Source organism: Colobus angolensis, unplaced genomic scaffold, assembly GCF_000951035.1.
Source record: "Colobus angolensis palliatus isolate OR3802 unplaced genomic scaffold, Cang.pa_1.0 Scaffold517, whole genome shotgun sequence".
Classification (NCBI taxonomy): domain Eukaryota; kingdom Metazoa; phylum Chordata; class Mammalia; order Primates; family Cercopithecidae; genus Colobus; species Colobus angolensis.
Window position 1 is genome coordinate 1402116 of NW_012118677.1, and position 26760 is coordinate 1428875.

The window sequence follows — 26760 nt, forward strand, 5'->3', positions numbered from 1 at the left end:
AGAACACATCCTCATTCCTAGAAAACTCACTTCACGGCCCCTCAAATGCCTCTGATGTTTCTTCTTCAAAAAAAAAAAAAAAAAAAAAAAGAACAGTGTAATGCCTCCCTCACCAAAGCTTACAGAGTCAGCATACCACTGACGATGAAGAATACTTTAAAACGTTGTTCAGCATATGGACTTGAAGTTTACCAAAAATACAATGAGAATTCCAGATCAACAAAGCAGAAGGAAGCTGACTTGTGGAGGTGCCTATGGGAGACTTGACCTGCATGCAGCTGAGAAACCCAATACTACCTTTTGCTGAGCACTAAGCTCAACTGCAGTTCTCCAAGCTCAGTAGGCCTGATTCTAAGTCCTCAAAAAAGATAATTTCTGGTTCAAAATAGCAGACTCACAAACCAAACATGTTTATCTCCTCTTCCTACCAAACGCTACTTAAAAGACAGTAAAATAACAGCAGATGAGCAATTCCAACAAATATTTAAAAGTGAGGTATCGGAGGAGTGATAACTCAATCAAGAAGGGGAAAATGCTACAAACTAAGTGTCAACAGAAGACAGACACACACCCACATATGCAGAAGCCTCAGTGCACTCACACTCAGAGGCACCAGGTCCTAAGAAAGGCAGGGGCAAGGAACTAAGGGGCTCAGATAAAGTCAGGATAAGGAGCAATCCAATGCCTAGGTCCCTCCCAGATCCTGAGTATCACGCCACTCCTATATCTCCTCTAATGGACCACAGATTTTCTTTTCTGGAGGAGCTGAAGCAGAATGGCTATGGGTTCAGGGCACAGTCTTCAATGGAGAACGGAGATGGACGTGGAACTGAGTACAGGAAGATTATAGGAATACTGAAAGGGTGCCCTCAGCTCCCTTTCCTCTGCCCACTCCCAGAACAGACCACCATTTCCCCGCATCTTCCCCTTACCCCAAGAAGGAGAATGAAAGCATCTATGGAGGAGAAATTAATCACCCCCAGAACAGACCACCATCTCCCCACATCTTCCCCTTACCCCAAGAAGGAGAATGGAGGCATCTATGAAGGAGAAATTGATCATCTCCAGAAAAGACTCACTAATGCTGCCTTGGGGAGCAGTCTGGCAACCAAGCCACCTCCCTGTCTGAAGCTTACCAGCTGACAAGGCCTATCCACATGTACAGACTTTCAGGTCAGGTTTTATAACCTCACCCTAAATACCAAACTAGTAACTTGGACATTTGGAGAAAGCTTCCATCACAAAGAAGAAAGGTGAAAAGAAATCAAAAGGAAAAGGAATCCAGAGAAAATGGAAACAGAGGAAGATTAATTTTTAATGTCATATCCATATCCATATCAAGGTCATATCCATAGAAATGGTACTCAGAATGGCACTGGACTCAACGCTAGATATTAGAGGTCACTGGAGCAATGTTTTCAAATTTCAGATTTAAATTAATTTGCAACCTGTACCCAGCCAAACAGTCAAAAGGAGAGCAAAATAAAACGCTCACAGACATTCAAAGACTCAAAATATATGCCACCTACTTATGCTTCTCAGGAAGCTATTATATAACATGTTTCAGCAAAATGAGGAAATAAATCTAGAAAAAGAAATAAACGGCCTACCACAAACAGAAGGTCCAGCACAGGGGAGCGGCAAAGAGAAGTCAGAAGATAAGAGCTGTGCACCAGGCCAGAGAAAACAAGTCCCAACCAGAACACAGTACAGGGGTCTCAGAAGGAAAAAAAAAATTATAGGCTGTTTTCTGTCTTTGTACAGGCATTTGATAGAGCTATTGGAGCCTTTGGGGAAAATGCATGATTGTTATATTTTAAAACTAAGCAAATGAAAATAGGGCAATTGTCAAAAATTGTCAAGAAATGTCATCCTAGAATTGGCTGAGCAGTGAACAATATTTATATTTATATTATGTGTATAATATAAACACATATTATTAATTTAACCAAAAGTATAATCTAGCTTTTTAAGGAGAATGGGGGGAGGGAACTCAGAAGCTGGGACAGAAGAATGATGTAAGAAAGCAAAATGCTCACCTAGAACAAGGAAGTAAATACCAAAAAGGATAAATCAAGAAATAGAAGTATAAACAAAGCAGTTAGAAACATGGCAACAAACAAAAGAAGAAACAGTCAAAAGAACTGTTCCCTCCCCAGAGCAGGTCTGGGGACAGGGCAGGGTGGGCAATATGGCTTTATATTGATAACGTATAATGATATCCAACATTTACTGAATATTTACTATTTTCTAGCCATTACTCTAGGTGTTTACATGTATTAGCCAAAAATTATCTCAACAACCTTATGAGCAATATATGACCTGTATATTTTCCAGATTAGAAAATTGAGGCATAAGGAAATTGAGTAGCTTGCCCAAGGTTACAAAGCTAGGAAATGTGGGAAGCTGGAATTTGGAAGCAGGCAGCGTAGCTCCTAAGCTAGCCCTCTTAGTTGGTATGTTATATTGCTTACAGATTTTATTACTAATACAAGCCGAACCATTGGCATTGACATAGTCCAGCATTCCCAAAGAGATGTCTTCCCCTTTAATCAATCCGACTGCTTGAGTATGAAAAACAGCTTCTAGTCAATTAATCTGTTAATGGCTCTCATTTACTTGACATTCCTTTTATGTTAATATTGGTCATTGTTAAAATACACACACATTCGTAACTCTTTTTTTTTTTTTTCTTTTTTTCGAGATAGGGTTGCACTTTGTTGCCCAAGCTGGAGTGCACTGGAATGGTCATAGTTCACTGAAGCCTGGAACTCCTGGGCTCAAACAATCCTTCCATTGCAGCCTCCCAAGTAGTGGGGACTACAGGTACATACCACCATGTCTGGCTAATTGTTTTCTTTTTTTTGGTACAAGTGGAATCTCATTATGTTGCCCAGGCTGGTGTCAAACTCAAGCAATCCTCCCATCTCTGTTCCCAAAAATAACTTGTTTCTAAAATAAAGGAAAGGTGTTTGTTTTACCTTAATCCATAAAAAAGCAATAAATTTATTTTCTCAATCTAAAATTATTTAGGAAGCTTAGTAAAGACTCTGCTTAAAAATTAGATACCGAGTTTTAATTATCAAGTTATAAGTGTCTTTACAATAAAAAGGCAAAACATGCACACACACACAGAGAGAAATCTTTCTTACCTGTGCCATCAATCTTTTGTTTAAAAATCATGTGTTTTGACATATCTGAAAAAAAGATAGTGCTGTCCTGGGCATCAAAATCAATCCCAACAAAGAAAGAAGGATTCCCCGAAACTGGAACCATGACATCTTCCTGGGTAGACAAGGTGAACGGGATCCCACGAATAGCAACTTGGGATGAAAAAATGAGGAAATTCTGAACAGCTGTAGGAAGAAGAACACAGCACAGTCAGCCACAGCATGGTTCTTTCCCCTCCTCCCAAATTCCAAATAAATGCATCCACAGAGCAAACTTTAAATTACAAAATATAATTCTGAAATAAATGTAAAAATAAATTTTTGGAAAGCATAGTTAGAAATAATAGAGGGAAGAAAAAAAGATAAGCACCTATGAGGGTGATACGAGGATTATAATCTTCCTTCTTCCTAAGAAATGTATCCTTAACATTTATTTATATGAAAAACGATACCCATATGCTTAATTTATAAAATAGCATTAGCTGAACTCTATAATAATTCCATAATAATCCTCAAGTTGGATTAACTTCTGCATAGAGATCTACACCAAGAACCTTACTGTAGGTACCAAGATAATTAACAGCAATCAGAAACATAAAGATATAAAGGAGTGAAAGCAGGGAAGGAAGGGGAGGGATAAAGGAAATAGGTAAGAAGAAGAGAAGAAGTAATGTTTAAAATCGAAGAGGAGATTGTGACAGTATGTCAGGGAATCAAGAAGATGAAGGAGGTATGCCCAAGACGAAGATAAAAATTGCAGGTATGAAATTTAAAAGCAAAATTATTAGACAATGCACTATTCTGATATAATAGTTAGAAATACACGTTTTTTTTTTAAATGAGGGTGATTTTTCTGAATCTAAAACTACCTAAGAAGTTAACAAATTTGTCTGGTTAGAATAAGAGAATTTACATACTACGCTAGAAACAGCAACATCTGGAGAGCAAGAATTTGTCACATGCACAGAAAGGAGAGTTGTAGAAGTGAAAATAAGAAAAACAAATATTGTAGGAGTGCATTTCATCATTAGCTAGGGCCCAGGCAATAGCTTAAGTATGAATAGATGTATAAGAAACCAAAGAGGAAGAAAGGAAACCTTCAAGGTAAGAATGAAATCAGGAATATGGAGGCAGATACGAGAAAGTTTGAACTGAAAGATGAAAACCTGTGTGAGGAACTGAGCTACCCCAATGCTCAGGGGTTCATTTTGGAATACAGAGAGAAAGAAAAAAAGCCAGATGGGATTCAGATGTGATTACCTGGTTGAAAGGGGCATATGTGTTGGTCTAGGAGGCAGATGTGATTACCTGGTTGAAAGGGGCATACGTGTTGGTCTAGGAGAAGTCAAAGTGGGGTGAAGTACAATTCTTCCCATCAAAGTTAAGGCTAACGTCTAAAGTGGAAAAGGTATACATGGTATAGAAAAGAGTTCAAAGTTCAACCACATGGAATTTCAAGACCATAGTTAATAGGAGAAAAAGGTTTCAGGAAACAAACAAAGGGGAAAGGGAACCCAAGAAAACCTTAGATGTGGGATTAAAGCAAAATCCCAAAAGACAGAAATTTACATTTTCGAACATAGCTCTGCGTATAGTAGAAGTGGTGCCTACCAAGGAAGATACTCTGTGGGCTACAGAAAGCTTATCTGCAGTGAAGAAGTTACACAGGGAGCTGGTCCAGTTCAAGAACAGCAGTTAGTCTAGTTAGAGGTTTGGACACACATACACCTGTGCCATCTGCCAACAACGTCCAAAACAGACTTCTTACCAATGCAGCGGCGCTCATCCGTATCCAGCTGGAAGCCGAACGTGCACTTGCAACGGAAACCCAAACCATCATTATCTGTTCTGTGGCTGAGGACACAGACCTGCTCACAGCCCCCATTGTTATCTTTACACGGATTGGTTGCTGGAGGGAAAAATGCACAGGATTAAATTGCAATTAGAAATGTGTAATTATCCAAGACACGAAGCCACTTCTAGCCCTTTTCACCTATAGGTGAAATAGAGTAATGGATTAGCAACGTATTGAAAACATTACTACTGGTTACTACTGAATACATCCACATCTGACTAACCCTCCCAATATCACTGCTGCTCTCCTATCCACTCTCCAACTGATGGTGGCAAAAAAAAAAAAGAAAGCACTCCTTAAACTTTCTCCCCAATAATTATGTCAGAGTATGTCTGCTATCCTCCATGATTAGAAATAACTGCCAAAAGAAAATCCACACTTCACTGCTTTTTTTTGCCATTTGTAGGATATAATAAATATTACTCACTGGATGCTTACTTTGTAAGTAAACCAACTTAGTAACCAATAGCTCTAAGAGGTAAGTATTAGTCCTCCAATTTTACAGAGGAGGAAACCAAGAATCTAAACAGTTAAATAACTTGCCCAGCATTATTCAGCAGCTAAACAGCTTGCCTGGGATTCAAAGCCAGATCTGATTCCAAAACCTTAAATGTCTGCAACACAAACCAGTTAATACTTCCAAAAGCCACTCTCAAAGTGGTGACCTTAGGAAGATCACTGCCACAGCTAGAAATTTTATATCTGCTTTTAAAATTGTCTTCTTAGCCTTTGACTTATTCTTTAAAATATTCTCTTTATCTTCTCAGGTGGATTGATTTGGGGAAACAATAGGCAGATGTCATTCTGAGCCAAATAATGAAAATAGTAATTTGAGTAATCACATTGATCATTGATCTAGTGGATCTAATGTGAGGGCAGGTGTGAGGTTAGTTGTGAGTTGAGTGTAAAAACTATTCCAAATAGATATTTCCAAAAATGTTTTCAGATAAAATATCTATTTTTAGACAAATATATATTTTCCCAGGATGGTGACACGGAAGGATATACATCTAAATGTGTCAGTTCCAGTGGTTGGGCTTTTGTTAAGTTAACTGCATTACTTTGTAGTCTTTCTTCATCCCAAATAGATCCCTCACTTAACATAAGAGTTTTAAAGCAAATCTGTTTTCCTCTAAATTATTGTTCACCAATATTAAACTTTCTACCAACATAGTGTAGTTTATGTTTCTTTTTCTTTGATCCATAAGCAAATACAGAAAAGAGCCATATACAGTCCAGATAGACATATCAAAGCTCAATCTATAACCTGGAAACATAAACAAAGCTTATGATAGGCCAGGTGCAGTGGCTCACGCCTGTAATCCCAACACTTTGGGAAGCCGAGGCAGGAGGATCGCTTGAAGCCAAGAGTTCCAGATAGTGAAAACCCCATCTCAGAAAAAATAAAAAGAAAAAAATACGTGGTAAAATAACAGAAGACTAAGCAGTGTCTGAATCAAAATATTTCTTTTTTTAAAATAAGTGACCAGCCAGAGAGACACCAAACCCAGCTGGCCTATGACAGATTAATCAGAACCAAAGAACAGGTGCCATACATATGCAACAGAGGAGAAGAAAAAAATGGCTCTGACACTGCCTAAAATGGACACTTAGACATGTCATTTTCTTCTGTGTGACCTGTTTCCTTAACTGTAATATTAGAAGTTTGAAATAGATGTTTTTCCCAGTAGAATGAGGGTAGGTATTTTGGTTTGGTTTGTGAGCTGCTATAGCCCCAAGCATCTTTGCAGGTGCCAATAAACATCTGTTAAATAAATCTCTAAATTCCCTCTAGATTTGGCATTTAACTCTGAAATACATCAATTTCTCCAGAATGCTCCTAATCTGCAGAACCAGTTTCACAGAGTTTAACACTCCAGGTAACCAACCCTTCATATACTTGAGAATGCCACCCAAATCACATGAGACCCCTCATTGTTAACTTTCAAAGCTTTGAGAAAATCTTTCCACCAAGTCCAGTGCCAAGCATGGTTACCACTGTTCTGAGGCTTACCATAGGGCTGTCTGAGGGAATGGTAAACAGTCACTCCATAGGGCCTCAGGGAAGCCTGGTAGTACACTTGTGGGTTGGTCTCTGCGAACTTGTTTGCCTTCAGCACGGCCATCTTTGTCCAATCAGTAAAGAACACCTGACCTTCAAATAAACTTATTCCAAAGGGATGAGGAATGAGGGAGCCTCCATGAACTACAGTCTTCCTGTTATAAAAGACACATATATATCATACAATGTGTTAGTTTTGCTTTATTATAATTAAAGCTGTAGTTAGTTCAATTACATGCCTGAAAAGCTAAATAATTTCCTGTCACAAATACGGAATAGATAGAAAAGATACATTTTAGATGTATACATATTTCCATCTACATATGATAGAAGGATTTTCATGTTGTCTCTTGGAAAAGATGCTTGAGACTTATATTTCAGTCCCAGTCAATCCTTTAGCTTGTCCTAGACTTTTTTATAATTTACTGTTTTCCCTTTTGATCTTCATTCCTTTTAGGTTGCCCCACATCTAAAAGGCCAAGATGTGAAATAGCATGTTGAATACCATAGGTGAAAGAGTATTCCAAGACTTTGGAAGTCTGGGAAAAGATGCCTTCGCCAATTATTTTCCACTGCACCATTGACCATTCCCTAGCAATTAGGGAGCAGGACAGTGAGTGGTCAGATTAAAGCCTCAGCAAGTGCCCAGATCTGCTCCTGACATCACTGTAAGGAGAGCAAGAAGCAATGCCACTACCACTGTTATGCATCTGCTTGATGGAACTATCAACTGATCATACTTGTAATGGAGGCCCAAAGCCACTTAACTGGGAAGAAAATAGAAGTAAAATTAGGCACTAAGCAAAGAGAGGAAATCAACAACACCCCCCATGACTACGTCTCCACAAACCATGATTCAGTTAGACACATGAACAGAGTGAGGCAGAGGATGGTTGATATGGGAAAACTCTTATTTTCTTTATTTTGGCGTAATACAAAGACCTCACAGAAAAATATTAGCATCCCCTGATAACTAAAAAGGACAATAGAGCTCTAAGAAAAGACTTAAAGATATTAAAGCTGGGAAACACACTAACGGGGAGTAAACAAAGAAACCTAAGGTGGCAGGTTAGTGCACACTTTGAAACATTCCATAATGACACGGTACATTAAGATTAGAGAATAGTTTCTTTTTCAGTTAGCAAATTCCAGAACCCTGAATGCCACCTGCTGGCAAAGCGAGAGGCAATGACTTTATGATTTCAGCTGTACTTGTGAGCTTCAATATTTCTTTGATGTTTCTTCACAGCCAGCAAACCACTCAAATCCTTTTGAAACTCCATTGATTTTTATCTTTTATGCTTTACTTTTTTTTACTTTAGCAAAAGTTAGATTATATAATGTGATGCTAAAACATCCCAAAGAGAAAAAATTCAGGCAATTTCACAATTATTTTATGTGACCTATTGGGTTAGCTAATTTTTTCGTAAAATTTATTCATATTCTCCTTATGGAAGCCAGTTTCAGTGATAGAAAGTCACCACATTAATACCCAATCACTTCATTTAACGAAGCAGAGATTGTTCTAAGGATATATAATCCAGCGGCAAACTGTGATATTATCCTTACAAAATGGAAACATAAGAGGAAACAAAACTATAATATTGCTTTCGTTGAGAAAACATAAAATCAAATCATTGGGAAAAATTAAATTAACCATCTATTTGCTGAATCCACCCAAGAATAATACTTTGGGTCAAAATTTGAAGAACACGTTTTACCCAATTTTTGAAAATACCAAAAGGAGAGGATCTAAAATAGTTTTTTTACATTAAGTTATAGTTAGCTCTAGTCAGAGTACAAAGATGAAAAAAAAAATGTGCCATATTCAGCCAGGTGTAGTGGCTCACATCTGTAATCCCAACACTTTGGGAGGCCGAGGCGGGCAAATCACTTGAGGTTAGGAGTTTGGGACCAGCTTGGGAAACGTGGTGAAATGTTATCTCTACTAAAAATACAAAAATTAGCCAGGCATGGTGGTGTATGCTTGTAATCCTAGCTACTGGGGAGGCTGAGGCAGGAGAATCACTTGAACTTGGGAGGCGGAGGTTGCAGTGAACTGAGATCGCATCACTGCACTCCAGCCTGGGTGACAGAGTGAGATTCCATCTCAAAAAAAAAAAAAAAAAAAAACCCATATTCCGCATTCAAATATTGCCGTTTAAGTATCTTTGTACACCAGGTAAAAGTACAATACAAAGAATTTCTCCTTGAAATTTGAAATATATAAAAGCAGAGTAAAATCCAATTAATTCCCAGTAGGCAACATCAAATACCTAATAAAACATGCATTTATTAGGGGAAGGTTAGAAAATTAAACGGGAAAGTGATCTTGAGAAACAAAGCACAAATGAACTCTGGAGTAAATGAAAATAATGTACATCATCTGGGACTAGGTGAGTAGTCGGAGAGGAGAAATCAAAGAACAAAGGCTGGAGGTTATAGTTAATGAGGGTTTACCTCTTGTGTCATGGGACACAAGAAGAGTTAACAAAACGGAGCAAGTCACTTCATGCAAATATCAGTACAAAGGTCATTAAAGCTATCATGTCAACCAACAAAGCAATATTTTCATTCTGGTCCTTTGATGTTTCCTCCAGCCATTTCAAGCACTTTCCCCACAACTTATAAAACCATAAAGCCATACAAAATACTTCTTACCTTTGAATTCCATCGTAAGTTACAGTTTCTATGTAATCAAACCGAGAGTCAACCCAGTAAACACGCTTCGATATCATATCCAGAGTTACACCAGCAGGCCATCCCAGCTTTGTTTTCACCAAGTCTTTACGGTTGCTGCCATCCATGAATGCCCTTTCCAACTTAGGTTCCCCAGAAATGCTCTCCCAATCTGAGAAAAATAAATAACTACAAAAGAAAAACAGAAGATGAAAGAATCTGGTATTTTACAAGTTTACCTGGGAATTTTTTTTTAATAGTGTGTTTGGATCAATGGAAATTTTATCCAGCTGATTAGAGAACCACAGTATAAAGCAACAGGGAAATTAAGTATTTTAAAAAGAGAGAGAGAGAGAGAGACTGCGGGGGTCAATCAGGAGCGTCAATAGTTCCAAATAGCAACTACTATGATGCACTAATACGGCAGTCTAAAAGTTCATATTCAGCCAGCCAGGCACAGTGGTTCATGCCTGTGGTGCCAGCACTTTGGGAGGCCAAGGCACAAGGATCGCTTGAGGCCCATATTTCGCGACCAGCCTGGGCAACATGGCAAGACCCCGTCTCTACAAAAATTAAAAGATTAGCTGGGCATGATGGCACTTGCCCATAGTTTCAGCTACTCAGGAAGCTGAGGTGGGAGGATTGCTGGAGCCCATAAGTTCAAGGCTGTAGCATGCCATGATTGTGCAGCTGCACTCCAGCCTGGGCAACAGAGCAAGAACCTGTCTCACAAAAAAAAAAAAAAAACCATATTCATCTTCTGAACTTCCTCCTCTGTTTCCTTTATCTGTCCTTTGCTTCTCTTTTTTACACCCAGGAAAACTTACAAATACCTTTTAAAAGAAGCTATCAAGCCATTTTACTCCTCAATTTTCCATTCTGAAGCATAGACAGAGAACATTTCCATCATTTTCAAGAAGGATAGCTGATATAATGAAGCAGAACTGAATAATCATCATTCACCAAGACTAAAATAGCCTAAAGCTTATCCGAGGGTCCTAAGACCCAATTGTGAAATTCTAGGAGAAAGCTACATCTCCTATAACACTTCTCAAATGTGAAGATTGGGAAATTTGAATTTAAACCTGAAGAAAAGCATTATCAGTGATTCTGGGTTGATTCAGACTGAACAACTTGTAATGAGATATTAGCATTGATATCTCAATCCCAGCCTGTATCAAGAAAGTTATGAAAGGAATAGTTCCAACCTCCTTTCCCATCTTTAAAAATCTTTACAGCGAATTCATGTTAATCATCTTAAAAATAATGAAACATAAGTAATGTTTAGTTGTAATAATAATAATTAGATTGAGTTAGAACACAGAATCCAATCTCTTAACTAGGAAAATGTGGCAAACACTAAGAATAAAATTAATAGTCCCAAAACAACTAGTATTTTTAGTACACCAGTAGGTGTGTTTGGGTGGCATGTCCTCACATAGGATTATATTTAATGAACTCTCTTAAAGCTTATAAAAATAAGGGCACAAAATAGACATGGGTTCTAGAGTACAGAGCCTAAAAGAAATCAGAATGAGCCTTCGATTAATCCAATGGATGTTCAATGTATAGAGGGAGAGAGAAAATTCTGAAAATACAGGAATCGATATGTTTTCACATCACTTACCCAACAGTTGGGTCCACGGCAATTCCTCTAGGATGCCCCAAGTTTTCAGTAATAAGGGTAACCCGGTAGCTTCCATCCAAATTTACCATATCTATGCGGTTGACCTTGGTTTCCACCAGATAGATTTTATTATTAACCCAGTCCACAGCCAGGTTCTCTGGGGTTTCAACAGAAACATTGAGAACCTCTTGGATATTTAAACCATGAATGTCAACTGAAAAAACCTGAAAGGAAAACCAAAATTATTATATTTCTTCAGCATCACTAACTACATGGTTTGTTTTGATTTTTTAGCTATAATCAAATCAGAATTGCTAAAAATCTAAATTCTCAACTTTTAGAAATTTCATGCAAGTTATTTAAATAATTGAGAATTGTATTAATGGTATAATAAAATGTAAGAAGAAGAAATAAATAAAATTCCATAACTCTTTAGGAGTTTCTGAAATTTATGTTTCAAAAATCTCCATTGCATTACTCCAAGATGAAATTAAACCCATCACACTTTCCAAATAAGACAGTGGAACAAAATTTTGGCCATTAAACAAAATACTGTCAATATTTGTTACTTGATCCCGAATTACAGTTCCATTTAGAAGATGCAGGTAAAAATCTGATTTTTATCATCCAGAAAAGCAGTGTGCTTTCTACATTTTAAATGATCAAATTTCAAAAATTACCACCAAGTATCTATCCAGTTTTGAAAGAATGTCTACTATTTCTTTTAATTAGGCTCTTGGACTCCACTTCGAATAAAATTAAAAGTTGCTCAAGGCTAATCCATATAATAGACTGCTTTGTTTAAGAGGTCACATGTAATAGTATAGCATGGAAAAGGTGCTGATTAACATAAAATATCTCAAGGGCCTTTTTTGTTAGAAAACAAAGGAACTTTCCCCTCTACTCCCTCTAAAAGTGAAAAGCTATCAACACTTTGTGCTCAGGGTTCCATTCAGCTCCTGCAATTTCTATTTACCTTATTTTGCACAGTGTCTGTCCAAAAAACTCTTTGCAGGTGATAGTGGAAAGCCACACCCACGGCCACTCCACGATTCTGAGACTCCACTAGGATCCGGAAGCTCCTTCCATGAATATCACCAATTAACAAATCCCGACCATTGGAGAAGATAATGGAGGCCTCGCCGACTAAATGTGAAGAAGGAAGGCATCACCACTCCTTCAGGTGAGCAAGGATGGTGAAGTAGCTTACAACTGATATGCTTTCTGCTTTTTCAAATGCAATCTTCTACGTTGTCTTACCTGATTTTAACATAAACCTCTGAGGCAGACAGATAGCTATCATTCTATCCATTTTACAGAAGAGCAAATTGAGGCACAAAAAGGTTTAATGAAGTGTCCAAAATATCAGTAAGTTAGGAAGAATTTGGTAAGAATTCAAGCATCCTGGATGCTAGTCCAATGCACTTTCAATGACACTGAGGAGAGTATTTCTCAGATATTTTCAAGACTCTTTGATGATATGGGCTCCTTCGCCCCATGTGCAACTCTAGATTTTGTTAAACACAGAAGACATTTTAAAGATTACCAAGAAATCACTCTGAAAAAGATGGTAATGGTGGTTCCAAATCTGTCTATATACTCACAGGTATGCAAAATGATCTATGAACAAGGTATTAACTGCAGTCTTATTGGCAATAGCAAAAGATAAGGAATGATATAAAAGTCCATTGGTAGAGGACTAGTTAAACAAATTATGAACATCAAAAAAAAAAGGAATATTATGCCATTATAATAATAATAATAATAATAATTAAGGCCAGGCACAGTGGCTCACATTTGTAATCCCAGCACTTTGAGGGGCTGAGGCAGGCGGATCATATGAAGTCAGGAGTTCGAAATCAGTCTGGCCAACATGGGGAAACCCCATTTCTACTAAAAATACAAAAATTAGCCAGGCGTGGTGGCGGGGGCCTGTAATCTCAGCTACTCAGGAGGCTGAGGCAGGAGAACCACTTGAACCCAAGAGGCGGAGATTACAGTGAGCCAAGATCTTGCCATTGCACTCCAGCCTGGGCAACAAGAGCGAGACTCCATCTCAAAAATAAATAAGTAAGGCTGGATGCAGTGGTTCACGCCTGTAATCCCAGCACTTTGGGAGGCCCAGCACTTTGGGAGGCCGAGGCGGGTAGATTACGAGGTGAGGAGATCAAGACCATTCTGGCTAACATGCTGAAACCCCATCTCTACTAAAAATACAAAAATTAGCTGGGCGTGGTAGCAGATGCCTGTAGTCCCAGCTACTTGGGAGGCTGAGGCAGAGAATTGCCTGAACCCAGGAGGCAGAGGTTGCAGTGAGCCAAGATGGCGCCACTACACTCCAGCCTGGACAACAGAGCAAGACTCATTCTCAAAAATAAATAAATAAAACTAATTAAATAAATGAATAAATAAAATAATTAAGAAATAACTTCATGTGCTGATATGGAAAGCTCTGGAAAATATCTTAAGTACATTCACAAGATGCAGAACTGTGCATATAGTTTACTACCATATATAGATATACAAATACATTTAAATATCTATATTTGTACAATCTTATTTATTCATTAAAAAACCTCTAGAACTGAAATGAAGAAACAGCAATTACTCATGGGAAAGAGGAAGTGAAAACCATGCAGAGGGGAATAGGTATGGAGGAAGGCATCTCACTACGTATCTTCTTATAATTTAAAATGTGTGAACATATAAATATGTTACCTATGCAAAAAATAAACAAATTGAATTGTTAAAAATCTGCTGAATCTAAAAATTACTACACAGCAAATCAGGTATTTCTATGCAAAAACTAGTAGAAAATGGGCCATTCTTCAGTCGTGGGAGCAGTTAAGTTTCAGAAGACATCAAAGACACTTCAAAATCAAGTGTGAAATAACTATTGGAAAATAGGAGTTTATATTGACACCTTCGTCCGGAGAAATCGACAGTGACAAAATGCTTTGGAGCCCTCATCTATGTTTCGCAGATTTTTTCCATGACTTTTCTCTACTACTATTTACTACTCTCTACTTTCCATACTCTTACATTGATTCCAACAAAGTACCCAGAATTAGGGCATTCAAAAAAATTTTAATCCAAATTTAGCATGTCTATTTGGAAATACCCCTAAATTTTGCAAGAACACTGCAAACATTATTTCTGTAGATAGTTGTCACCTACTTTTGTGGTAGGTAATTAATTAAAAGTTAAATGTCCAAGCCAATCAAATGTAGGCAGAGCATTTATTCCACAATTAAAGGTTGGTGACATCATAGCCTAGGTCAAAGTAAACAAGCAACCAATTTAAAAATATTAATAATGGTCACCATTAATCGACCAATTGGTCCTTAATAATCAAAGAATGAAATTAATGTTGACCAATTTTTCTAGGCAGCAGGAGCCATCCCTGATTTGTAATGATAAAGCCCTGCTAACAGCATAAATGCTGATAATTCTGCTGTCATCAGAAGGAAGGAAAGAAGCTATTAGAATCTGTTTCCTGTTCACAGATTCAGGTGTCCATAATTTACTCACAGGAATCATTAGCTTTGCAATGCTGTCCACGCTCCAAGATATACCCTTCTTCACAGTGGCACAGGTGATGGCCAGGTCGGCTTTCACACTTCTGGTCACAAATTCCCCATATCTGGCAATCATCAAACTCTGCCATATGGAAAATACTCATTTGTAGTCAAGGTTATGAGCATTTATTGAGCACTCTCTGACAAAAATCCTACATAAGATAGCCAAGAATGTGGTGTTGCCCGTGTCTAAATAAACACCCTCTGGGGTTAGGCACAGGTTCTCAGAATTTATAACAGCCATCTTCATGTAAGGAAAAAGAATATTTACATCATTTTTTAAACCTACATGAAGGAAAACTTTACAGAAAATGCACAACACTTCCTGAATTCATAGCCCTACGGTATTGCATTTCATTTATTAATGTTAGTTTACAAATATATAAACTTTGGTGTAAATGTTTCCCTTTAATACTGTGCTTTCCAATATGGTAGCCACCAACCCCCTGTGGCTATCTAAATGTATCTTTAGATTAATTAAAATAAAATAAAATTAATAATTTGCTTTCCTAGTCACTTGCCACATTTCAAGTGCTCAATAGCCACATATGACTAGTGGTTACCATGTTAGAGAGTGAAGATACACATTTACATCACTGCAGAAAGTTCTATTGGACAGCACCATTTCTCAATAAAGTAAGACCTGCCTATAGACAGTCCCTCAAGAAGACACAAATTTATGACTGCAATAAAGCATTTGGAAAGGTCTGTTTACCCAGTTCTCTTTCCTCTGATGTCAAAAAATTATAACCAAAATTAAATTGAACTTATTTTCAAGACATCAAAAATTTCTTCTCCTCTACTTATTGGTTAACTTATTATTCACTCATTTAATAAGTGTTCATTGAAAGTCCCTTCTATGACAGAGCTCTGTTCATTACCAGTTCTACTGTGTAAAAATACTTCCAATATAATTGACATAAACAATAGAATATGGAGGGGAGAACACAACAAAATATTAAAAGAGTCTTTCTTAAAGACTATAAGTCTTCAGGGGTGCAGAAATTGTCTTATCCTGGGTACATCTAACTTTCCAAGTCCACGTCCACTCTCCATCATCCTTTACCCTGCTTTCTTTCCTGGGAGGATGGCCTATGCAAACTATAACAGTAGAGTTCCCACACCCTCTGGTTTCAGGAAGTTCTCAAGTAGATTATAATTTCTGAAACCACTGCACTCCCAAGTCTAGAATTCTCCAGAGCTCTATGATCTGATTACATTTGCAGCAACTGTCAGAACTGTGAATTGGGTTCAACCATTCCTGCTGGGTGGCCCACCATTCCATAAACCACCAAAAGCCCAAGGTTCTTCCCTTTTCTTTTCTGTTGCCCAGGCTGGAGTACAGTGGCACAATCTCGGCTCACTGCAACCTCCGCCTCCCAGGTTCAAGCAATCCTTTCACCTCAGCCTCCCGAGTAGCTGGGACTACAGGTGCGTACCACCACACCCGGCTAATATTTTTGTATTTTTAGTAGAGATAGCATTTCCCCATGTTGGCCGGGCTGGTCTCAAACTCCTGATCTCAAATGATCAGCCCGCCTTGGCCTCCCAAAGTGATGGGATTGCAGGCATGAGCCACCGTACCCAACCCCAAGAAGGTTCTTCTAATAATCCCATTTCCCTGCAGATTAAACATAACAACATGAGCCAGCATACCTATCTTTCCAAAGACTGTGACTAACCAAAGGAAAAAAACCCAATCCAATCTGGACACTAGCAGGTTGAAAGGCCACGTGAGGGTGTGAAATGCCCTCACTGATGATTCTCTTCTGTCCCCTCAACTCAGCCCTGAGAAAGCTTCACCTAAGGCTTTGCCTCAGCAGGAAAAGAAGTACAGGACATTCTCCCTCAAACCCCCAGAATGTCATAACTTCATTTTGAATGCAAGATCCATGAGACTACATCTAAGGATTTGGAGTCACTCTGAGAAGAAGTTCTGATGTCAAACAGAAGGAAACCAAAGGTGGAGAAGTCATAACTAGGAATTCTCTAGCACAAATGCCCTTCCTATCACCTGCACTACAAGTGGTTTAAAGATTTGAATGAGTGGGCCAGGCACGGTGGCTCATGTCTATAATCCCAGCACTTTGGGAGGGCAAGGTGGGAGGACTGATTGAGTCCAAGGGTTTGAGACTAGCCTGGGCAATATAGCAAGGGTTTATCTCTACTAAGTATTAAAAAAAAAAAATAGCCAGGCATGGAGGCGCGTGCCTGTAGCCCCAGCTACTCAGGAGGCTGAGGTGGGAGGTTGCAGTGAGCAGCGTGATCAAGCCACTGCACGCCAGCCTGGGCAACAGTGAGACCTTATCTCAAAAAACAGGATTTGAATGAGTGTGTAAAATTGCTGTCACTTTTGTGACAATAAGATTGTATCCTTGGATCACTATAGAGAAATATGAAAGTTAATTAACATCCATCAGCAGCCAGAGTGAAGACAAGAAAAATAAAAGTAGAATTGAGGGTTTTCATGAGAGTAGAAAAGATAGTGGAAACCACACAAAACACTGAAACACTTCTTTACAATGCCCCTCTCACTCCAATACCTTTATCTATTTTCTTTCCTTTTTATTCTTTGTCTCCTCCCACCAACAAATACTGCTGTGAAAATAATTCAAAAACCCCTTTTTAACCGAGACCCCCTTGGCCACCCTCTGATCCATCTGGCTGTGTGAAACCCCACCATGCTGAATGACCTCCCTGCCCTCACTCTGCACCACGATGTCATTCTGTCAACAAACAGCATGTCCTGTCAATCAGAAACAATGAGCCCAGTAAACTGCTTCAGCATGCCTCAGAGCTTCCACTGCCAGGTCAAGACTACCAGGGGCAGATGAATGGTAGAAAGACACAAGATTTCATGTCAAGATTATTCAATGTTATTCTTGATTACCACCGAGGTATTCACTGGGGAGCCATGTCTAAGATAATAAATGGTACATAGGTTTCCAACACCTGAAGCCTCTGTAATGCATCAGCCATGCAGAGGGTTATAGCCATACAGGGAGTATTTGTTGAAATGAAATGCTTGAGAGAGCAAACCAAAGCAACAATTCCCCTAAAAATTCAGCTCAGCTGAAACAAGTGTAACTGGTTTCCTAATGTCATGTATTTAAAGAGTTCTCTATAAAGAGAGAAAAATAGTCTTCTTTGAAACAAATGTGAAATAAATGTTAACCCAGCCTCAAAACTCAGAGGCAAATGACACATTCTTGAAGGACAGCAAAGGTCACAGAAAAGGTCTCTGCAGGTGGCAGGGGGCCTCATATTCACAAAGGCCCTCAAATGTAGACTTTTGAGATTATCTCCAAATGAGGTTGTCTGTACTAAAGTCCCAGAAATGCGCTGGTGGGAATGAAAGAAGATGTCTGTTGTGGAACTTAGAATTAGTGCCCCAGTATTAGAACACACTACTTCCAACGTGTTATTAATGTGCGGTACGTTCTCTAATCCTGAAATTATCTCATGCATAATACTGCAATATTCTGCCTTATATTCACTAGTAGGTTAAATGCAAAATTTTATAAAACAACAGCTTTGTTATGACAGCCTTTCACTTTGTAAGGGGCTATTGAAAATTGAAGTGGCCTGAATTTCTGACATTTAGGAAACCCTAGACATTTGGAAATACAACCCAAGGCTCACCACAGACTTATATGTTGGAAAATATGGAAAATGTGTTATCTGGGCTCTAGGGTGGAACAAAACACTGAGAACAGCTTGTGGGGCATCACAAGACTGAATCAGGAATTCTGAAAGAACAAATCACTTTTCCTGAAAGGACTTCATGGCCTATCAAGTTTCAACTGTAAGACAGCTCAGCCCCAACTCCTCTTTGGGAGTTGATAAAGGAAAAAGAGAGAAAAGCTGATGTAATACTGAGAATGTGGCTTCTGGTATTTCTATTGGAACTTCTTTTCTACTGAGAGAAAAGGAAAATGCCTAGAGAACTAAAAGGCTGGGAATGGGATTGGCAGCTGGGTAGAAGTGAAGGGGGGCAAAGGAGCCTGACATTTGCCAAAGACACAGGAGCGGATTCACACCCACAGACGAGCCCCACTCTGAGCAGAAGCGAGGCTGCCCCTCTGCCCAGGGCTACCCAAAATCCAGGCAGGACTCCCAGAGTCGGATCACCACCTAACCAACAAGGGTATTTGTGTGAAAAGTATCTGTACATTACTAGAATGCATCCCTAATATAATGGTAATGATAACAATAAAACACAAAAAGTGGCCCACAATCTTATTTAAGGCCAGTTGCAGATCATAACTTTTATGTATAAAATGTTTTAAAATGATTAGAAATGCAGGGGCCTTCTTAAATTATTCCAGAGTTCACTTAAGTCACTTGATCTTAAAGTACCTTGTTGAATACAGTTACTTAAGAGGAGCAATTAGATGGGCAACTTTGGGACTTGGTCCTGACATTAAAAACCTACAATTACCTACTATGAACACAAGGAAAAGCTCAAATGGATTGCTTTCGTGGATATGAAAATCCCGTTTTTCTTGGCATATGATAAGTAAGTGAGCCCAACAATTATAGTTTTCAGTAACGCTGAGGAGCAGACTTTCTCAAGAATTTCAAGTTTAATTTGCAAACCAGAGTTTATTTCTGGTATCAATACATTTTTCTGTTTGCTAGCACTTCTGCTGAAAATAATAACAATAATAATAATAAAATAAAGAAAAAAAAGAAAGGTTTTGCTGGCTATGAGTAGTTATTAAGATTAACCATGTTTGACAAAGTATAATTATGTTGGAAGCCATGAGCTGAAACTAAAGACTTTGAATAGCTTCATTAGGTTTATCTAAATTCAATATTTTTTTACCAAATTTTACCAAAGAGTTCTAAAATATTAACATTTTAATATTTTAATAATATTAAAATAATAATTTCAGAAGAAATACTTTTCTAGGAGCATTTCTCACACATTTCATGTTTGTTTTTATCTCAAAAGCCCTAAAGAATATCTCATATTTCTAAGGAATATCAAAATAATACAAATATCCTGGGAAAATTCTGAATCACTTTGGAGACCCATAGAAGACTACCAAATTTAAATGAATAGTTTCAATTGCCTTCCATATGCCTTTTCCCAACAGCGGTAAAAACAGTTTTCTTTAAACCTCTGTGATCACTTCCTGCTAGTATGTTTGTTGTTCATGTATCAAAAATCAGATCGAAGGAAAAAAAGATCAGAGCACCAAAAACTCACTAAGAAAATGGAAACTGATGATAGTTGGCCATGTCTAATTCTCCCATGGTAAGGCCCCATCCTAATCACAGTGAGATATAAAGATGGCATCAAAATCAAAAATCTCCCAATGGGAGAAATCATTTCTGAAGTCAGAGAGGAGAGATATGAGGAAATAGTTGGTGTACCGGTATCTAGTTTAATGCCAGCCACCATCTGGAAGCATCATGATAAAGAATCTGCTCATCTTGAATGATGGTTCCAAGTGGATGTCACAATCAGTGGAATGAGTAGCCAGCCCAGCATAGGCACTGACCCACCAGTGTAGTCACCTGAGCAATGACCTGGTGATCCTCTGCTGTGACGTTTGTGCATCCTGGAGAAGAGGCCAGGGGAGCAAGGTAGGGGTACTTGCTGGGCTCAAGCAGCAGCTATCTACCAACCTCATGGAAGTAGTTCAGTATTCAGTAACCAGAATGGCTGCACCAATCCTGATGCCAAATACTTGAAAAGAAAACAGAAAAGGACTACCACCCCCAACAAGTAGTGGATAGGTTCCAGGTAGCTAGTCATCTCGCGCATGACAGAACCACTCTTCTGTCTTGTACACCACACCAAACCTTCTCAGAGTTAAAATTCCCTATTTGCCAGGTTTTCTGTGAGGTCTGGGCTGCTTTGTTATGACTGACCATGATGACTCTCCACAAGTGCAACCTCCTTGATGTCAGAGATCAGGGGACCTGTCGGTGTACTCTAATGAAAGACAAATAGCCCCCACCCCCCCATCACTTACCAACACAGGTACGGCTGTCATTGTGGTTGATGATATAACCTGGGGGACAAAAACACGCTCCTCCATAAGGCGTCGCATGGCACTGGTACTGGCAGTTCAAGGCAGAGCACAGAGTCGTACCTAAATGAAGAAAAGAACTTTGTTAAATGAATGGTGACCTCTGGACAAGACTGATTAACCTAATAGCTTCTTTTTCCATCAGTAACAGCTAAGTAAGCATGTAGTAGATGTACAGAAAAATCTGTCACCCTTCAAAGCTTACTGCAAAACTTGGCAATAAAAGCTCATCTGAGACAGGATGATTGCTTAAAGCCAGGAGATCAAGACCAGCCTGGGTAACATAGCTAGACCTCATCTTCACAAAAAGTTAAAAATAAAAACATTAGCTGGGCACAGTGGCTCACACCTGTAATCTCAGCACTTTTGGAGGCCAATGCAAGAGGATCACTTAAGCCCAGAAGTTTGAGGCTGCAGTAAGCTATGACTGCACCACTGTACTCTAACCTGGGTGACAGAACAAGAGCCTGTCTCGAGTGGAAACAAAAGAAAAAAGAATAAAAGCTCCTTTTTAAAGTTATAACTATGTGCAAGTGTAAGTCATTATAAGTCTTATTTATGAAAAAAAAAAACAGGTCATGCATGGGTCTATCTTTGTGTCTACACAGTAAAAAGGGCTAAGAACTCCCAAGTGACTGGAGCAAGAATACGCCTAAAAGTATTAACTGCGGCTGGCTTCAAGAGATGGGATTTCAGGTGATTATATTTTTTTCTTTTGGTTAATTTTTATTTTCCAACTTTCATACTGTGACTACACATCTTTTATTAATTTTTGAGCCTTTTTAAATGGGCTCCCAAATGAAATAGAGGAAAAAAAACCATAGAGGTATCTGCCTGTTTAAATATTATGTACAATTTTTGTCAGGAAACAAAAAATAACCTTGGGGTTGCAGTTACATGGGCACTTCTAGGCAACCACAGACTTAGTTAGAGTATATTATGGATGAAATCAAGGTTTTAAATGGTATTCCCTTACAGGACAGTCAGCTGTCCACAGAGTTGATGGGTTGTTGGTGGGGTGAATATTCTACAGTCACAAAAAAGGAGAAAAAAATCCCTAGTTCCAGTCAGTTTCCTCATAAATGAATGTGGACACACAAGATATAATCAAACAACACTGTTCGTGGCCAACTCAGTTTTGCCATTGGAGAGTAACTCAAAGTACGTAACCCAGGAACCAGAAGGTTTTTTTTTTTGTTTTTTTTTTTTTAGTACAGGCAGACGAGGCCTGTTTCCATAAGTATAAGCCAGGTAATAAAATCTCCAACACATCTTTAAGGTCATCAAAATTGCCATTGAAACAATCCTCCCTGTGTGTGTGTTAGGGATTAGGGACGGGGAGTTGCTCCAAAACTTGTTAAGCTCCTCCCATCAATAGATGGAGTCTATTTCTTCCATCCACTCTGGGTTTGGCCAAGTGTCTTGCTTTGAACAGTAAGACTTGAGCAAACTTGGCATAAGTAGAACCTTGAAAGTACTTGAGCCCGAGGGTTTGCTCTTTCCATCTCTGGGTCAACAAAGCTAGGCTAGCCCAAGCTTTTACTGCAACATCCTGACGTTTGAGTGAGCTGATAAGGGCCAGAGAAACTACTTAGCCAACCCACAGAACTGTGAGAAATAAGACGACACATTTGTCAGTTTAAGCCACTAAGTCTTGGGGTGCTTTGTTATGCAAACGCCAACAGATACACTGTATTTGAACATCTGTTCTAGAAAACAGAAATATCTTTATCTGAAAGTTACCCAGGTAAATGCCTATACTCACTACAGTATTTTCCAGTAGTGGTACTGTTTTCATCTTCTCTTCCTGGGCAATCTAAAATCCCATCACAAACTTTATAAATGGAGATGCATCGTCCCGACTCTGGGCAAGACCATTCTCTTGGGGAACATTTATGAACACCATGAGAACTGCTTTCTGTGGGGGGAAAAAGAGAGAGTTACAGGCCACAGGGGCGGTACAGCAAGCTCTTTTTCAATCAGTGGTTAAAAGGGGATGTAGAGCAAGTTGGACAAGAGAAATCTATAAATGATCTATATTTTACAATAAGTTAGTGATTTCTAACTCTACCACTAGTCTTTTACTGAGATTCTAAGGACAGGCATAATGGAATTACTCCACTTTCCCTGGAAGAGGCAGCCCCCAGCCAGGTTATAAGAGTAAGAAGCAGATACGGGTCTCAATTATCAACAAACTAGATTCATAATCCCCTAGGAAAAGATGCAGTTATTTAAATCCTGAATTATCGAAGTAGGGCCATCAAGTTAGGTCCAGAATTACTTGAGTTTGTGGTTGGGCTTTTTGATTTGCTTTGTTTATTTAGTGAAATGTCAATAGTATAAGAAAAACCATAACCCAAATGTTGAAAAACCACTTTCTGGAACATAAAAACATAAAACCATGTTTTATGCTCCCAGAACAAGCATTTCCCTTATCATACCTGGGATTGGAATGGTGCAGGTAACTTGCTGTAGGGTGTGGGTATTAGTAAGGGCTAAATTGTTGGAGGTGCCGCTGACGATATCAGCAACATAAAAGGGTGAATATCAGTAACATAAAAGGGTGAATATCACTGGCAATTTCCTTCTCACAGAATCTTTAAGCACTTCTCTGGATAGTAGCTTCTCCTACACTTACCAATCCCAAGCTCCACCCCACATGTTCCTAAGGTGGCCTCTCTTTCACCACTAAACGTCAGTGACTCATTTAGGAATCAGAATTTACAAAACCAAAACAAAAAAATAAGCTGAACTGTTACCAAGGTTCAAAGTCATTTTTAAAGATTGTAAGGTCTAAGACAAATGACATTTTCCCTATTTTCTCTCCTTCCCCAGCCTATTAATTTTATATAGGTAAATCTATTTAAAACAGACAGTCTTAAAGGGAGAAAGTCAGACTGAGATACAGAAGAGGGAGAGACTGTCCTACCTATTTTGCCTTAAAGATAGAAAGGAGAGGATTATAATTTAATCTGTATTTGAGTTCTGAATCTTCTTAGGAAAAGTTACTGATGTCACCTCCTTCTTCCCCACCCACTAAGTTCCTAAACAACTCCTTCAACTCCAGCCAGTCCTGAGGCTTGCTTGTCACACAAAATTTTTAAAAAGGAAAAGAGAAAAAGCAAGCACTGGAAAACACTTGAAGAAAATGCTTTTCAGTAGGAATCTCTTCCCCTCCTTACCACATCCATCTTCATCTCCATTATCTTTACAGTCATCTTCTCCATCACAAACCCAGTTCTGGTAAATGCATCGGCCACTGGGGCAAGTGAACTGGTAACCACCGCAGGTCGGATAGTCTGGAACAAAGCAACAGCTGTACTCTAAAGACACAAATCACCTGGAAAAACTCAAAGTGCTCTCACCTCAGTGCCTAAGCAGAACTATTTCTTAAATATCTTGACAAAACTTTTAAAGAGCAGGAAAAAAAAGAGAGAGAGAGAGAAAGAAGGTAACAGCAGCTTTGGGTCTAGGAAATGAACTCAGATGCCGGTTTCTGTTTTTCAGGATTAAAAATTAGATCAGCCTGGGAAACATGGTGAGACTTCATCTCTACCAAAAACACAAAACAATAAATAAATAGCCAGGCATACTGGTACATGTCTGTAGTCCCAGCTACTCGGGAGGCTGAGGTGGGAGGATGGCATGAGCCTGGCCTGGGGATGTGGAGTTGCAGTGAGCTGAGATCGTACAACTGCACTCCAGCCTGGGTGACAGAGTGAGACCCTGTCTCAAAAAAGAAAAAAAATTAAAAATTAAAAACAAGATGGTTTGCAATGTGTTGGCACAGAACAGAAAATGCAAAGATGCTGCAGACATGACAACATCCAACGTTCTCATATTTTACTATAAGCTCCGTAATTGCTAATCTATGACCAAATGATTCTGAGTCAACCATTCCATGATGTCACATTCTCTATGATTCTCTGTCGCTGAAATAAGCCCAGGTTCCAGAAAGGAAGTCAGGCATGACTCATTGAAAATTAGGGTGATATCGAAAATATTTAACAACACCCTAAGGCATGGGTACCAACCAATCAAAAGAGGTATGGAGGGAAATCACACATTCTAGTAAATAAATTACCACAAAAAGCTGTCAACTTACTGGAAATAGTAAAACTCTTTCACGGAGTCTTCTAACTTTACTCATTCCGAAAAAATAAGTGGAGGTGGCAACAAGCAGACAACAGCATGGACATAAAAGCAAGGTCAGAGTGAAGAAGTGGAGGCAAGAAAGCCACCTATACCACACTGAAACTTTCAGTCTGGGCGCGGTGGCTCATGTCCATAATCCCAGCACTTTGGGAGGCTGAGGCGGGTGGATCACTTGAGGTCAGGAGTTCGCGACCAGCCTGGCCAACATGGTGAAACCCCATCTCTACTAAAAACACAAAATTAGCCGGACATCGTGGCGCATGCCTGTGATCCCAGCTACTTAGGAGGCTGAAGCAGGAGAATTGCTTGAACCCAGGAGGTGGAGGTTACAGTAAGTCGAGATCATGCCACTGTACTCCTGCCTGGGCAACAAAGCAAAACTCCATCTCCAAAAAAAAAAAAAAAAAAAAGAAGAAGAAGAAAAAGAAACTTTCCTGACCCTCCAACTTTAACGCAGTAGAAATTTCAAAGTAAAGAGGAGAGTTAGAGCCACTCCTAGGGAAATTCCTTTCCCTTAAAAACACTTCTCTTACTCAACTACCAAGGTTCTCAGAGGTACGGGTCATTTGAGAATGCAGTGATACAATATATCCTGTACCCCTGGAGCCTAAGGAAAGAAGGCAAACTGTCCATCACTAGCCCTTTACATCTACGCAGATCCTTGAAAGATAAAGGAGCCCAGGTCCAGCAACACCACAAAGGCTCGTGTCATGGCCCCTAGTGACCTTCTGATTCCATCTGCCATCAAATGTAGTGACTCTTTTCCTTGAAAAAAGTAGTACATTGGTGGGGGAGGCGGGGATAAAACAAAACAAAACACTCCCAACAACATGACCCAGCATAACGAAATCACCGTACTGCAAGCATGTTCATCACTGCCGTCTTGGCAATCACTGTCATGGTCACAGACATAAACGTGAGGGATACACTCTCCACTGCCACATGAGAACTCATTGTGCAAGCATATCTCAGCTGCAACAGAAAGTTAGGAAGGGAAAGAAAAGAGAGAAGTTAACTCCATTGTAGCCATTTAATCTCAAAGGAAGATCATCTCCAGTTTAAGAAGGGATTCTTATTAAGCAGTGGTGTGCTGGTAAATGTTTAAGAATCAGTTATCCAGGAACAAAAAGGCCCTGGTTTGTAATGTTTGCTGATTTCCAGTGTGTAAATTCTCCTACCAACGGCTGACTTCAAACTACCAACATGAATTCACTGAAACTGAACTTGGGAAGAGATGCACATAATTGGCTCTCTCAAGCCAGTATAAACCAGCTTCAGCACACCACTGCACATCTTGTGCGCAATACTTACTGCAGTTGATTTCATCTGAGGAGTCCCTGCAATCAACTTTCCAATCACACTTCTGACTGGTGTTATAGCAGGCTCCATTGTCACAAGTAAGCTGCTCACATGTTGCGTATTCTATTGTTTAAAAAAAAAAAAAAAATGGAAACAGCAAACAAATCTTAAATTTCCTTCAGCAAACATTTACTGAGTGATTACTATATGCAAGTCACTAAATGCTGAGCACATATTGATAGACACACAAGAAAATATGCTCCCTGGCTTCATGGAGAGTAAGGCTGGACA

General features: G+C 39.1%; 1 protein-coding gene across 1 annotated transcript in view; it reads right to left on the reverse strand.

Annotated features, from left to right (window-relative positions):
- Nucleotides 1-26760, reverse strand: part of LRP2 (low density lipoprotein receptor-related protein 2) — a 214779-nt gene that overhangs the window by 127129 nt on the left and 60890 nt on the right. The window contains exons 5-16 of the mRNA XM_011960602.1: nucleotides 26482-26592; nucleotides 26029-26142; nucleotides 24198-24314; nucleotides 22781-22933; nucleotides 20959-21078; nucleotides 14925-15053; nucleotides 12370-12539; nucleotides 11394-11617; nucleotides 9749-9955; nucleotides 7040-7242; nucleotides 4939-5079; nucleotides 3153-3356 (exon numbers count right to left, since the gene is read on the reverse strand). Of these exons, the coding sequence (XP_011815992.1) occupies nucleotides 3153-3356; nucleotides 4939-5079; nucleotides 7040-7242; nucleotides 9749-9955; nucleotides 11394-11617; nucleotides 12370-12539; nucleotides 14925-15053; nucleotides 20959-21078; nucleotides 22781-22933; nucleotides 24198-24314; nucleotides 26029-26142; nucleotides 26482-26592 (1893 nt within the window). The remainder of the gene's footprint in view (nucleotides 1-3152; nucleotides 3357-4938; nucleotides 5080-7039; nucleotides 7243-9748; nucleotides 9956-11393; nucleotides 11618-12369; nucleotides 12540-14924; nucleotides 15054-20958; nucleotides 21079-22780; nucleotides 22934-24197; nucleotides 24315-26028; nucleotides 26143-26481; nucleotides 26593-26760) is intronic.